Consider the following 15,196-nt stretch of genomic DNA (forward strand, 5'->3'; position numbering starts at 1 on the left):
AAGAATTTTATATGAAGCTTTATTTTTAAAATATAAAAAACCACCACACACCAAGAGACTACGATGTCCTCTCACGACGCTTGCTTACCTCAGTCTTGAGGAAGAACACCGACTTCCACACTAACGGACAACTGCCCCTCTAGCTCTAAGTCACTCAAAGGAGGCCACTTCCTCGGCCACCTGGCATCATGAGTTCCTTAGCGGGATCCAGTATTGCTCCAAGAGCTCTGCTCACAAGGCAGAAGACTCACAGTGTCTGCTTCCCTCAGAACCCATCAGTCTCACATGCTTGGGGACTGCTGTGCAGGGACGCCTGGTGTGGCCTGGCGAGGCAGAGTGTACATGGCCCCCAGGAACTGGTCTGCAATCCTTCCTGCTTCTCGCAGCCCACTCAGCAGAGCGCCGTGGACGGTGGCTGGGTAATTCCGGATCGTATGCTCTCCGGCAAAGAAGAGTCGCGGAATTGGCTATTGCCGGAAAACAAATGGAGAGAAAGATCAGCCGGTTGCAAACAGGAACTTTTCTTTTTGTTGTGTTTGAACTGCCAAATTCCTATTGGCCTTCGAAGGCTGCCCCGCCAGTCACAGTCCATCATTCTACCAAAAAGGATCTCCCTCATCAGCAAGTATTCTAGAAATGACCAAAGTAGAAATGCAACAGTAAAACTCAGCCAGGCCAGCCTTAGTCCTAGGGTAAAGCAGGACTGGACCTGTTCTTTCTTACCACTGCATGCTAGGGGACACCCAGTTCTAGAGCTTCCTTTGCATCCTACAGTACCTCTGGGGCACAGGGGTTCCTGATTACTCTGCCACAGAACCCAGCGTCTAACTCAGGAACAGCCCTGCTTCTCAGCTCCAGGGCGGGCTCACAGGGTCCTGAGCTCTGGAGCTGGGTCTGGCGTCTAGTCAAGGACCCCTCAGGGGCATGTCCTGGAGACTGACATGTCCCTAGTGATGGACACCCTGCAACAATCAAAACGGGGTGCAACTAAAAAAATTTTTTTTTTAAGGGGAAAAAGTTTGAATAAGGGAAAAGTAATTGGCTTATCCTATGGATTCTTGCATTCTGAATATGCACTGCCCAGATTTATAGAGCCAGAATGTGAGGAATCAGACACAAGTAATACTGATCCTCTCTTTTATGTTGCTCTTGGTTATTTGAAAGGGTCCAAGGAGAGAACAACAAAATCTAACCACCAGCACCAGAAACCCCTGCATCCTCCCCACCCCCGCCGGCAAAAAAGACCGCTGTGGCATGTTGTTTACCCTGAAATCCTGGGATACTGGCCTTTTCCCAAATAAGCCCAGGTAGTTTGCCAGTTTCTTACCTGTGGAGCACCTGGAATTGAGGGGCCAGGAGTGATTGGCTGAGCCATTAAATCATAGTCATTTCCAGAAGATCCTGCAGCTACATATGAATAGGAGCCCCGGGCCCAGGGATCAGCACGCCAGCGAGATACCACAGTCTCCTTGGGCTGAAGAAAAAAGCATGAGCAGAAGTTACTATAGGGCAGAGGACAAACCAGTCCTCTCTGAAAGGTGGGAAAGCTGTGGCGGGTGGGGTATGACAGAGGAGCGAAGGCAAAGAGGCCGGAGACATGAGTTAGCCAAGGGATTGATGCTTCCGCTTGCAAACACACAACGCAAATGGCTTCCAACTAAGCATCCACATTCCCCCGCCCAGGAAATCTATAGATCTACCCAGGACTTGACCTTTATTTTCTCATTAATTCCCATGAAGCATTACTGTGCCTTCTTTCAAAGGAACCATAAGGATCTAGTGCTTCTTTCCGTGGGCCTAAAGAACAGAACAAAGTACCAAGCTACTCTTCCATGAGGGAGTCTGACCCTTTTGTCTCAAAGGCAGGAGTGGCAGGACTCCACATGCAGGTATGACGGATGGGGCCAGCAGGGATATGCAGCAAACCCTTCTCAGTCCCCTAGCCCAGGTACTGGGTGGGGGGCTTTCCGGAATCCCACATTTACACACAGACTCCAAACACTCGCATTCATGGAAACCCAGCACACCTCTCCATTCCGGCTGAAACTGCCCTGAAACTGTGCTGTGTCAAACCCTGCTCTAGTGTGAGCCTTGATCCCCACTTGGCCCTTCCCACTTACTTACCTGCGGCACTGCACTGCTGCCAAAAATTCCTTTGAGGATGGCCAGGCATCGGCCAACAATCACATCATCGCTTATGTTTTCCATGATGCCGGCAGCTTCTCCTGCCACTAGTGCCAGTAGTATTGGAGCTAGAGAAACAGAAAGAATAATTCCAGGGTTTTCCTACAGACTTTTCTCAAGAACTTCTTTATCAGGCCCTACATTATTCTGGGCACCCAGAAATAGCACCAACAGACAGACATGCAACACTCCTGCAAGAGACAAGTTATGTTTCTGAAATTGCAACTCAAAATCTATCCCTTAGAAGGTAGCTGGCAAACTCTAGACAGTAAAGTGTGACTTATGTACTTAACCGCTTATAATGTTGCAGAATACAGAAATCTTGAAGACATAACTACAGACCCTGCTAAAAAAACCCAAAAGGTAATCCTATATTTTAGGCATAGAATCCTTAGCCCTGACCACTCTTAGTTCACTCCACGAAAGAGCTACATCCTTTTAACTACTCCAAGCCCCTCCAAGCCCATCACCACCACCACCCACTCATTCGGAGACTATTTAGGCAAAAGACTTGTGTAACAGGCACAGTATGAGATGCTGGGATACGAAAGCTGGGAACTAGACTGAACAACCCCACGGATCAATAGAGATGTATCACACAGCTGTAATTATGAGCTGATAAAAGCAAATGAAGAAAAACAAAAGATACAGAGAAAAGAATACAGGGACTTAATTTAGTTTGAGGCAGCAGAAGCATGTGTGTCCTAGAAGGCCTCTCTGAAAGAGCGGCAGGTCAAGGCCAGAAAGGCTGGGCAGAGTATGCCACACTGGGGAGAAAGAGAAGAAGAAAAAAATCTCCGCGGGTCCAGACCACACAGTACATGCAGACGCCCTGAGGAAGAAGACAGGAGATCTGCTTGTACGCACACACACAAACGTTTTAAGCACCCACAGAGAAGAGCAATCCAGTTATAGAAGAAATTAAAATAGGAGGCAGGGGTTTGATACATACGTTCCAAAGGGAGTAGTCAAAAGATTCACGGGCCAGTCAGATACAAAAGTCCGAGAATTAGGAATAAAGTTTCCCCTATGGAAGCTTCCCTGGTTCTGTGCCTCCTGGCTGGGTTGATTCTTCTTTTTATGTTCCTTATGCAGTGCCCTGGGCTTTCACTCTGGTCCTCTACTTATAGCCCCGTTCCTAGAAGGCTCACCTCCTTAGTGTACTTCCCACTAGGATGTGAGCTCTTTGATGATGGGTACTTCTTTTTTTCCCCCATATCCCCAGCACCCAGCAGGAATTTCTGGGATTGCTGGTTGAATCAGTGAAAAAAAGCAATACAATATGTATTTGAGAAAACCCAGAATATTCCTAATTCTCTATTCCTATAAGAATATGAAAAAAATTAAAACCAGGAAGCAGTTACCTTTATAGAGGTTCCAAAAGAGGAAGAGCTCACCCCTGCTGGCCGTCGTGCTGCCAACGTGCCCGAACAAATTGACACTTGGATCCCAGAACACACGATCAAAACACAGCACCACCTGTTGTAAAAAAGGAGCCCGTGAACTGATGACAGGGCTGAGAGAGCACGGCTTGAAGCAAAGCTGTGCCTCAACAGGAACTACTGCTTCTCAGACCTTACCAAAGTTTCCTCTCATCTACTCTCCGCATAAGCCCAGAAATCCCTGTCGTGAATGTATTACTGAAGACAACATTTAGAGCTGTTTTTGTGGGCTTAGGTCTGCAAAATGATCCCAGAAAACTCAGTCCTCGTCTATCTATCTCTGTGTGTGTGTATTTATTAAAAAAAATCAAGCACTGAAATGAACGGAAATGAGTGAACTGACAGGCCTCTCACCCTCATCTCTCAGAGCCGAGAGCACAGCAAAATGTGTAGAAATGCAAGCCCCGATGATCCTCACTGACCGCACCACGGGCACGTGGAGACACGCCCAGGGCCAGTACCTTGTTCAGGTTGCCGAATCCCATCCTCTGGACGGCGGACGTCTTCCACTCGGGAAGGGGTGGCACAAACTGGACGGCAGGGGGCTGCTGCTTCAGGACCCCCAGGGGCAGCGTGCACAGAACGGCGTCGCACTTGTAGATGAACGTCTGGCTCGTGGAGCGGGTGTTCACAGCTATCACTTCACACCCTAGAAACGGTGGAGGGAAAAGACTTTACTGGCGATAAGGATGGTACAGAACATTCAATGCATGGGAGCATCTACATACAATCCCGTTAATATCCTGTTCTCTTCACTTTTTAATACAAGAAAACCAAGGTGGCGGCGAAGTGACTAGACAGGGCCCCGCGGGTACGAACCGCTAACAGTCAGCTCGAGAGTCCCGGCTCCCCACCAACCGTACCTGTCTTCCCTTCCTCATACACTGGTCATCTTCCAGGCTAACAGCCTTATTAGTTACCAAGGGTTAAGTAAATTGCGACCAAAGTGAAGAATAAATGTCTGTAACAGTAAAAGCAGTGCCGCCCCACAGTGGTTAGGTGCTTGCTAAGGACCGAGAGGAACGACCCCAGAAGACCGCGGAGCAGCCGACGGACGCCACCGGAGCGCAGGGCGTGCTCTTCTGGAGATGGCACTGGGAGGCCTTAGCTTGCCAGAGTCTGCAGGAAGCTCAGAGTAGACCACAGCAAAGGCACTGAAAAGAGTGCCTTTTCCTCATTTGTGTTTTCTTCTTCAGTAAGTACCATTTCAGAAAATTTCAGAAAATACATAAACAGCTCAAAACTGGTGGAAAAGCTCAGTTCGTGTCCCCTTTCCCACTGTTCTTCACCTGCCTGCAAAAGGCTATTGAAAGGCTACGGGCCTCAACATCAGCTAGAAGCTGCAAATGAGGGGAATCAAATGGAAAATGGTATCGGGGGCTGTAAAAATAAGAACATCTGCGGTCGTCTCTGCGATTCTAGAAAAGCAGCCGTGAAGGGCAAGCAAGGTTGATGGCCACAACGCCATCATGAGGGCCCTGCGGGCTGGGGAGTGCGGTGATTAGCTTTCATCAGGAGTTCCTGACTACTGATTCCAGAGGTGGGTGGACAGCAGGTTCTCTGTGCTCCGCATTAAATGTGCCCTGAAACCAGCAACAGTGAGCACTGAGCCTTCTGCCTGTGGGAATCAGGGTAACGCCATCTCTGAAGTGGGATGCTCCCAGTATCAGAAACCAGCCTGAGCGGTTAGCCCCTCTGAACAGGAAAGGCTAGAATGGATCCAAAGAGGAAGACCCAGAGGGTAAAATACAAGGAGTAGGTCCCATTGTGCCCAGAGGCCCAAATCCCAGTCTTTAAGAATACACTTTGTGGGGCGCCTGGGTGGCTCAGTCAGTTAAGAGTCCGCCTTTGGCTCAGGTTGTGATCCTGGGGTCCTGGAATCAAACCCATGTGGGGGTCCCTGCTCAGCAAGAGTCTGCTTCTCCCTCTCCCCAACACCCCTGCCTTGTGCTTGCTCTCTCAAATAAATGAATCTTTAAAAAAAAAAAAAAAAAATCCAAACCCACTGGCAGCTGTTACGGTATTGAAGTAATTCACACACAAATTGGAAACGTGCCTCAATTTTTAGATTTATGTAACAATGGATCAGATTGCCCAGAGGCTCTACAGGCTCAATCCTTTTGTCATTACAAACTTTTAAAATTACGAGTCATAGTTTATATGATACGACATTTTATCAGGAAGTGTACCTAATGTTTTTTTTCTGTAGGTCAAACTCAACAAAAGATTGGTACCATGTTTCAGAGTCAGTGACTTATCACCCCAGTGAAGCAGGGACATACCCGAAGCCGTGTAGCGAACCTGCCGCACCGCTGTGTTCAGTTTAATGTCTAGGCCTTCCGCTAAAGCCACAGGGACACACGAGTAGCCATTCCTCACTGTCAGGTGGCTGCCAGTAAACTCAAAGTCATCATCCTAAAGAGGACAGAAAAGTCCATCCATATTTCCTTAATTTATGCCATACATCCTGAATTCTGTAAGATTAACACTGAAAAACAACTGTTTGTGGAAAACAGCCAATATTCTAAGGCAGAAATCAAAGAACCACCATTCCATATTCAGTGACAGCTGTCTCAGGAAACTAGAGGGAGAAGACAAAATGCTTACGTGCCCCTAATGGCCATCTGTGGGCAGTAACATTAGGGCAGTTTGCTCTTCCCTAGACTGAGTTTTCTCCTCACAGTCTCACACCCAACCCCTCAGTCCAGACTACCTGGGGGTGGGGGGGTGGAATCTCTCAGAGAAGGATTCAATAAATTCAGATGTTTGGCTTTTGAATGCACTACAGATTTGGTAGAATATCAGATTCACCATCCTAATTACGTTTTCTTTTACCTGAGAGCAAAATCAGTTTTTATTTCTTAAACTTACAGACTTGAAGGATGAGGAAGGCTTCCAAAACTGAAGTTGGTCAAACTAGATACAAACAATCTGGGATTATAAAGACTGGCCCAAGAGGCTCCCTATAGTAAAGAAGCCAGCATTTGGCCTGGAAGGAGTCCCAAAATGATCTTACTTCTTTGAATTTACTGAAAACTTTTCTCTATAGAGAAAATTTTGAAGGCTATTCAGTATTTTCTAATCTCATGAAATTTCTAGGAGAAAACGAGCATGATTCTTTTGAATTAGATAGGAATATTGGGTTGGCAGAACTCTCACTACTTAGTGACTGATTCTTCTGCTCCCCATACTGATCAGTTCAATTCACCTACACCCAGAATTTAATAAGATGACGAATGGATATATATTGAAACTTCAAATGATCAATCAGTGATGAGGGTCTAATTTAGTATTACATGGAAAAACAACAGCAACAACTATCTACTCTGTAACTGGAATTCTGTAAGATTTTTACAACTAATAGGTCCAATCCTCACTCTAAGTCAAACACTAAAGAATACGGAAGTATAACCTAAAGATTAAGAATTCGAACTAATTTTACGAGCAAAATGTACAATGGAAATGAAAATACATGAGTAAAAGTCTAATATTTACTTCTGTAGTCTTAGGTCTGGCCAAAGTCTCAGATATAGAGATTGAGCCATTTAATTTCTAAGAAGCCCTGTGACTTCTCACCAGTTCAAGAGTAACTCACACTTACAATACTTAACAGTAATCTGAGAAAAGACTAGTGTAAAACCTGTACACTGTAAAACATGGCTGAAAAATATTAAAGAAAACCTAAATAAATGGAGATATACCAATATCAATCAAAATCCCAGAAGGCATTTTTTAATAGAAACTCATAAGCTGATTCTAAAATTTTTATGGAAATACAGAAGACCTAAAGTAGACAAAAAAATTAAAGAAAAAAAAGTTGAAGAACTTACACTACCTAATTTCAAGACATACCACAAAGGAACAGTAATTAAGACCATATGATAGTGGCATGTGGACATATGATAGTGGCATGTGGACAAATAAGTGAACAGGAGGAGCAACCATGAACAGTCGCACACATGGTCAACCAATTTTCAAAAAAGGCGCCAAGACAAATGAAGAAAAAGGATGGTGCTAGAATAATTAGAAAACCATATGGAAAAATATGAACCCTACCCTCATATCTCATTGTACATGAAAATTAAATCAAAATGAATCACAGACCTGGGGCACCTGGGTGGCTCAGTGGGTTAAGCCTCTGCCTTCAGCTCAGGTCATGATCCCAGGGTCCTGGGATTGAGCCCCACATTGGGCTCCCTGCTCAGCACGGAGCCTGCTTCCCTTCCTCTCTCTCTCTGCCTACCTCTCTGCCTACTTATGATCTCTGTCAAATAAGTAAATAAAATCTTAAAAAAAAAAAAATGAATCACAGACCTAACATTAGGGCTAAGTCCTTAAAACTTCAGGAAGAAAACAAGAGAAAATCTAGTGACCTAAGTTTAGACTAAGATTTTTCAGGATACAAAAAAAAAAAAAAAAAAAAAAAAAAAAGATTTTTCAGGATACAAAAAGCACAAAGCTTATAGAAGAGAGTTGAGGAAATACGAAGTTCATAAAATTAAAAAGTTTTGCTCTGTGAAAGATACCATTTAGAAAATGGGGGGGGGAGAAGGACCAGAAGAAAATATTTACAAAATAAAAATCTGGGGGCGCCTGGGTGGCTCAGTGGGTTTAGCCTCTGCCTTCGGCTCAGGTCATGATCTCAGGGTCCTGGGATCGAGTCCCACATAGGGCTCTCTGCTTGGCAGGGAGCCTGCTTCCTCCTCTCTCTCTCTCTCTGCCTGCCTCTCTGCCTGCTTGGTCTCCCTCTGTCAAATAAATAAATAAAATCTTAAAAACAAAAACAAAAACAAAAACATAAAAAACAAAAATCTGACAAAGGAGTTATATCAAGGATCGAAGGAACATAATGAACTCTTACACAATTTAATGAGAAGACAACTAGATTTTAAAATAATGGGCGAAAGATCAGGGGCGCCTGGGTGGCTCAGGGGGTAGAGCCTCTGCCTTTGGCTCGGCTCATGGTCTTGGGGTCCTGAGATCAAGCCCCGCGTCGGGCTCTCTGCTTAGTGGGGAGCCTGCTTCCCTTCCTCTCTCTCCTCCTGCTTCTCTGCCTACTTGTGATCTCTGTCAATCAATCAATCAATCAATCAATTAAATAAATAAATAAATCTTTTAAAAAATAAAATAATGGGCAAAAGATCTAAACATACTCTTCACCAAAGAACTGACACACAAATGGCCAGTACGTACAAGAAAAGGTGTTTCACATCACCCATCATTCGGGTAATGCAAATTACCACCACAATGAAACATACTATACACCCATTAGAATGGCTGAAATTTTAAAAAACTGCCAGTACCAAGTGTTCATGTGGACGTGGAACAACTAGAACTTTCATACACTGCTGGTGGGAATGCAATTCGGAATAGTTTGGAATTTCTTATAAAGTTAAAAATCTACATTTAAGACCCAGTAGTCTCACTCCTAGACATATACTCAAAAGAAAGATGTGACTGTTCACAGCAGCTCCAGTCACTTATAGCCAAAAAGCCTGGAAGCAATCCGAGGGCGCACCAGTGCACCAGCGTACGGACAAGCCATCTCTGGCGCACCACACGACAGACTAAACGATGAAAAGGAACCAACCACTGATACGCCAACAACACACATGAATCTCGGCAACTCTGCTAAGTGAAAGAACTCAGACACACAAGGCTACATTCTGTATGGTCATATGCCATATGGTTCAACATATAGGCAATTCAAGAAAAATCAAAACTACAGTGACAGAAAGGAAATCAGGGGCCGTCTTGGGCCAGGAGTGGGAGGGCTGGGGACTGACTGCAAAGAGGCAAGGGAGAACCTTCCAGGATGGAAATGTTCTGTATCTTGATTATGGTGGTGATTTAAGACTTACGTATCTTTGGCAAAACTTGAACTTGTTTGCTTAAAATAGGTAAACTGTACTGTAATGTAAATCCTCTCTTAACAAAGCTGTTTAAACACACACACATACAAATTAAGTTTCTCCTAAGACCCCTCTCAAAGACATGTGCAACAAAATAAATGATAAAGGAATTTTACCTGGTCCCAGTGTTTAAGGGAGAGTGTAGAGAGAGGCGTAGCATTAGCAAATTCAAGATTTGCAAAATGCCAATCAAGTATTTGTCTGTCTCTTGAGGAGAGATACACGTCACTGCAACATGAAAACAGAAGCACAGGTCACTAAAGGACTACTATCCTCAGTGGGCGGATGGGGACCATCTCAGTAACAGGAAACCTAAGCCTGGTACTGTGTGCCTTATACAAAGAAATTACAAGTCAAAAAGTAGGACCTTATCTGTCTCATAAACTCCTTTATTACTGGGGCCGAGAGCAGGGCCGAGAGCAGTGCCAAGCGCACTACATAAAGCAAATTACTATCAGGCTTCATTTGCCTGGGGGTGGGGCGGTGGTGGAGACAGGGCGCCTGGGGGGCTCAATCAATTAAGCATCTGCCTTCGGCTCCGGTCCTGATCCCAGGGTCCTGGGACTGAGTCCCATGTCGGGCTCCCTGCTTGGTGGAGAGTCTGCTTCTCCCTCTCCCCCTGCTTGTGCTCACTCGCTCTCTCACTCACTTTGTCAAATAAATAATTAAAAATCTTAAAAAGAAAAAACTTCTTCATATCAGTACCTGGCATTATAAAAGCTTATTTGTTTTATAAATAAAGCAAAAAAAAAAAAAATTCTTTTTTAAAGCAAGAGTGGGTAGCATCCCCAGCTCCAGAACAGAGTAGAAATACTGGAGGCCAGATGCACCATGGAGCACAGACAGTACCAGCATATAAGTACTCACTATCAAAAATCCAATGGAAACAAAGTAGAATACTTTCCTAGTCCTCAGAATTAGGGGAATTTAAAGCAATACCACCTTCTATTCCACTCATAGGAAGACGGTATATTTCATTCAAATACCTTACCTTATGGAGAAAGTTATCTTTTCAAAAACAAATGTATTTAAATAGGACACTCCTACCCATTAAAATCACAATCCATTCACTGGACATAAATAAAAGCCCACAGTGCTTTGTAATTTTCCCTCTAAAGATGACAGAGAACAGCAAAAGCTATCCTTCTGAACATCTGTGTGTTTTCCTCACCTTGGGGGATTGGCTTCCAATTCTTGAAGTTTTTCTTCTAGCTTTCCTTGTGTTTCAGCTAATTCATCATATTCCTGGTAAAATTAAGAGAACTGAGTTGATCTTAATGGGTCAGAGACCAATCTCGTTTATACCCCAAAGTGTAAGGCCTGGACCACCTCCCCGTCCAGGTCACATCTGTGAGTGTGCCTCGGCTTAAGGCTGGATCAGGGCTCAGGGATGGTTGTTCTTGGAGACCAGTTACAGTGTGAGCCCAGAATGAAGGCAGGACGCAGAGGAGGAGGGAGAGAGCGCGCAGGAGGAGGAGATAAAGGAAGATGAGCACACTAGTGCACTACAAAGAAAGAGTGAAAAAGACCAGCAACTATGACTTCCTGTGCATTTCCCATGTTCCTAGCACAGGATAAAGCATTTTAGATCTCTTAAAAGGAGAAGTATTAACCCTGTGTCACAGATGAGGTGATTACGGAATCTAAGATCCCACGGCTGAGAGATACTAAGGGATTTCAATCAGAGAGTTCCGGTATCAAATGACTGCAGTCTATGTTACTATTCTAAGCTGACAGGGACAAACTATGACAGGGAGCTACACTGAGATGTAAGTAAGTTAAAGCACAAGACTGTGAAAACGAAGTAGAAATTCGGCAGAAAAAGCAGATCTCAAACCAAACTAACCCATCCAGTCCCCTTGGTTCCTGTGTATTAAATCCTCTTCTTCCTACCACAGGCATCCGTGATTGGTCAGTGGCTCTCCCTTTTCCAACGTTTCCCAGATCTATACTCTTTCTTAGGATTCCAAGGAAAACCGTCTAGGCATGTATGTATACCCCACCTTGCACAGAGCAGTCAGATCTCTGTGTTTGCTTTTCACTAAGAACTCGGCAGTGATATCTCTGGGTGGCTTGACCTCAGATGCTTCTTTGTATTGCTGATGGAGTTCTTTAATTTTCTCTTTCAAATTTACCATCTAAGAGGGAAAAATACATATTTACCATTTCGGATAGTGATGTAATCCATCTCCAAATCACATGTGTCGGTTCCCCCTAAACTGCTAGTATACCAAAACAGGTTACAACGCAAGGTCCTTGAAACTCTTCAATACCTCTTCTACATCATGACATTTTAGAACAGGAAAAAAATCCTATACAGTTCAACACATAGGAATCACACCATTATTAGAGAAGTAAGATCATCTCTGCCTCCTAAAACAAATAGAGAACTAGGAGTGTTCCATTAATTTAAAAAAAAAAAATATATATATATATGCATATGTACATGTATATGAAAATCAAATTCCAGGACAAAGCACCACTTAAACTTACTGTTTTAGGGAACAAATTGTCATCATTTGTTTTCTAAATTATGTAAAGGCTATACCACCACAAAGAACCTTCCAGAGCCATTCCTAATATTAGCCTCTCAGTTTTCTGATGGTACTGGGCCCCACAGCTATCCTGCCAGCTGGCTGTCCTCCAGCCTCTGCTCAATTCACACGTGCCACACACAATCCATGAAGAAGGTGGGCACAGACCTCTTCTCACTGGACAGGAGGAAGAAACAAAGCACAGTGAGAGAGTGAGGCAAGAGTATGGTCACAAGATGCACGCAGATTTTGCATTAAAAAGCTCCCCCCAAGGGCCGTCCCACTTCATGTTTTCTCCCTAAGCTGATACTACATTCGCAGCTGGCAGGATCAGGAGAGAACAAATGGTTTCCCGGTCTGGAACCAGGCCTCTGCGAAGTGGTGGCAAAGAAGAGCCCTCAGCAGACACACCACTGAGGACTATTCCCATAACTGGCACCTCAAGCGAAATAATTATGGCAATGAATTATGGTCCCGGATGCAGACTTGTCATCCTCCTCAGTGGGAATTTGACCCCAGCAGAGCTGATCTCCCTCTCATCACAGAAGCCAGCAGAGGGCACTGGGCTAGCTTTGCCAAAGGGAACCTGACACAAGAAAGATCTACTTCCCCTGGCAACAACTTGCCAATAATACCATACCGAAAGATGGACAGATAAAACCGTGTCTTTTGTTAGTCACTTTTTTTTTTTTTTAAGAATAATGAGTCCCAGCTGCGTGGACCTTCTCTCCCCGCAGAGGGAAAAAAACAAAACTGAAAATTTCTCAAGCCCCCTCAACCCGCACTAATACATCTTCAGCTATGAAGAAAATATAAAATTTCACCTTATTAAGAAGTTCTTTCAACTCCTCTTGAGTCTTCACTATCTTCTTCCAATGCTCAATTTGTTCATCTTTGACATGCTTTTCTTGTAACCTAAAAGAGACAATATATACGGCCTGGGCACACAGCCGGCTTTGCAGCGCAAGACAGGAACGCATCAAAAACATTCAAGGACATCAAAGCCCACTGAAATTTCTAATACTTTGGAACAAGAAAGTTGGCAGATGGCAAATTATTTTCTAGGCTATGTTAAATATAGTTCAATACCATAAAAGCTGTGAATTTGAGAACTGAGAGGGGTCTCAAGGATCATTTTTAAAAATGGTTTTACTTCGAGACTTAATTAATTCACATGAAAATACGTGAAAACTAGCTCAAATAAGGCTTGCTGAAAACATCAAAGCATAAACAGCAAATCTCTAAGTGGAATTCACTATACAATAAGCAGTATCAAGGTACTTACTGAATGACAACTTCCAGTGCCTGGCCAAGGGACACAGGCTTATTATTGAGGACATTGAAGTCTAGCTGATGACTAAGGTAAGACGTAGCTTCTAGCAACCGGTTAAACTCTTGCTCTACCATTTCATCTTTTTCTTTAGGAACCTGAAAATCCGAAGTATAGCAGAGTTGGTCCTTATAATAAGACTGAACATAATCATCCATGAAAACACAAATGCTCCACAGTTTCAAAGGTCAAAATATGCACCTCAAAGGGGGAACCTTTGAGAACAATGATGCCAACTTTCTTTTCTATGAAGTGGTCAACTCCATTAAATGAGGTATGAAATGTTTGGTCCTGATATTTTCTATGCTCCCAATTTTGGCCTCCGAGCTGGGACTCCACCTCTATTAATGGCCACAGGATTCACACTGGTGCTAGCTGGTGCTAACTGAAGTCGTGTGGGGCACAAGGTGTCCTGGCGCTGACATGCACTGAGAGAAGCTGGGCCGACATGCAAACGACACACTGGAAAAGTCTCAAAGAACAAAAACTATGTCAACACACCTGAGGACCTTCCAGAAAAAGGGCAGGATGAAAAAATAAGAAGCCCAAGGTATTGCCTTTCCCTCAAGATGTATTTCGGGTGGGAGTAGGAAGAGAGAAGTGAAACTCACGACGATGAGTAAGAACACAATAGCACCTTCATGCTTTTGCAGAGTAACAGTGTGTTTTATGGCACCAATTAAGTTCAGAGCTGAATGTCCAAAGCGCTGAGACTATGCGTGACTGAGGTACCAGGTCTGGCTCATTACTGTGCAGGAAGAGAGCAGACTGCAAAGCAGATCATCAAGCTGCAAGATCACATTCCTAATCCCTGCTGTGCCCCTGCCTGTTGATACCATCAGCTGGTTGACACAAATCCCTCCGCTACTGCTTTATTCAGTTCTAAAGGAAACTGCATCTGCAATTTTATTGCCGAATTCACAGCAGTAGCAAGAAGGAAAAAGCATATCCAAAGCAAGTATGTCTAAAGCAAGCATCTCCTGCTAGAATAAACTGGGCATCAACTGGGAAATGGGACTCAAAGTATGGAATTTCACTTTACAGCCAAGCCAAAATTGGTAATAAGAAGACAGCATTAAAGAACATTCTAATAAACACTAAGGCCAAGGAGGAGCGATGTTTTACTATCAGGGGTAACTTGTGGCTGAGATCACCACAGTAAGATTCTACCTCTCATGTGAAACACCTGCGTTTTTGCTGTTTCCAATTAAACAGACAATTTTTAAGGACCTAGTCTCTGCCCCTTCACTGAGGGGTCACACGAGTATCTCTACAGGATGAGCCATGGTGTGGCAAAAGAATATGGCAAGAAGTAGAATCTGCACCCAAAAAAGAAAGGGAAAAGAACTGCAACTCTCTTTTGGAACTGTAAACACGACACCGTAACCGACCCAATCAGAATCCCATTCTAAAGCATCGAATCCTAGAAGGCCAAAGATGGGAGCGATTAGGAAATCTTTATGAATTAGAGAATCCCCCTTGGCCTAAGAAATAGAAATCCCTCAGAATCTTCTGGTTGAGAAATAAGGCAGAGAATCAGACTTGGGATGCTTGGTGCACTTTCTATACGGGTGGTACCTGAGACTTGGTGGATCAAACACATCTGACCTACCCATTCAGCTCCATGGCCAAATGAAGGAGCTCCTGGTGACATCCCTAATTGTTCTGATTACACAGCTATCACAGCTGATGGAAGAGACCCTCCTGTCAGGAATTTCATTTACTTTCTTGTCAGCTGCTTTTCCTCACTGATGTGATGGGTCATATACAGAGCAGCTCACAGCAATGCTGAAA

The 15,196-nt window shown here is 44.1% G+C and overlaps 1 protein-coding gene across 2 annotated transcripts in view; it reads right to left on the reverse strand.

Annotated features, from left to right (window-relative positions):
* KDM1A (lysine demethylase 1A) overlaps positions 1–15,196 on the reverse strand; it is a 59,311-nt gene continuing 44,115 nt past the window's right edge. For both annotated transcript variants that reach the window (XM_080800929.1, XM_080800928.1), the window contains 11 exons: positions 13,358–13,500; positions 12,897–12,987; positions 11,542–11,676; positions 10,710–10,783; positions 9,655–9,766; positions 5,909–6,041; positions 4,088–4,275; positions 3,549–3,663; positions 2,125–2,252; positions 1,328–1,474; positions 1–467 (listed from right to left, as the gene is read on the reverse strand). In XM_080800929.1, coding sequence (XP_080657055.1) covers positions 282–467; positions 1,328–1,474; positions 2,125–2,252; positions 3,549–3,663; positions 4,088–4,275; positions 5,909–6,041; positions 9,655–9,766; positions 10,710–10,783; positions 11,542–11,676; positions 12,897–12,987; positions 13,358–13,500 — 1,452 coding nt within the window. In that variant the 3' untranslated portion in view covers positions 1–281. The remainder of the gene's footprint in view (positions 468–1,327; positions 1,475–2,124; positions 2,253–3,548; positions 3,664–4,087; positions 4,276–5,908; positions 6,042–9,654; positions 9,767–10,709; positions 10,784–11,541; positions 11,677–12,896; positions 12,988–13,357; positions 13,501–15,196) is intronic.

Source organism: Martes martes (assembly GCF_963455335.1).
Source record: "Martes martes genome assembly, chromosome: 4".
Lineage (NCBI taxonomy): Eukaryota > Metazoa > Chordata > Mammalia > Carnivora > Mustelidae > Martes > Martes martes.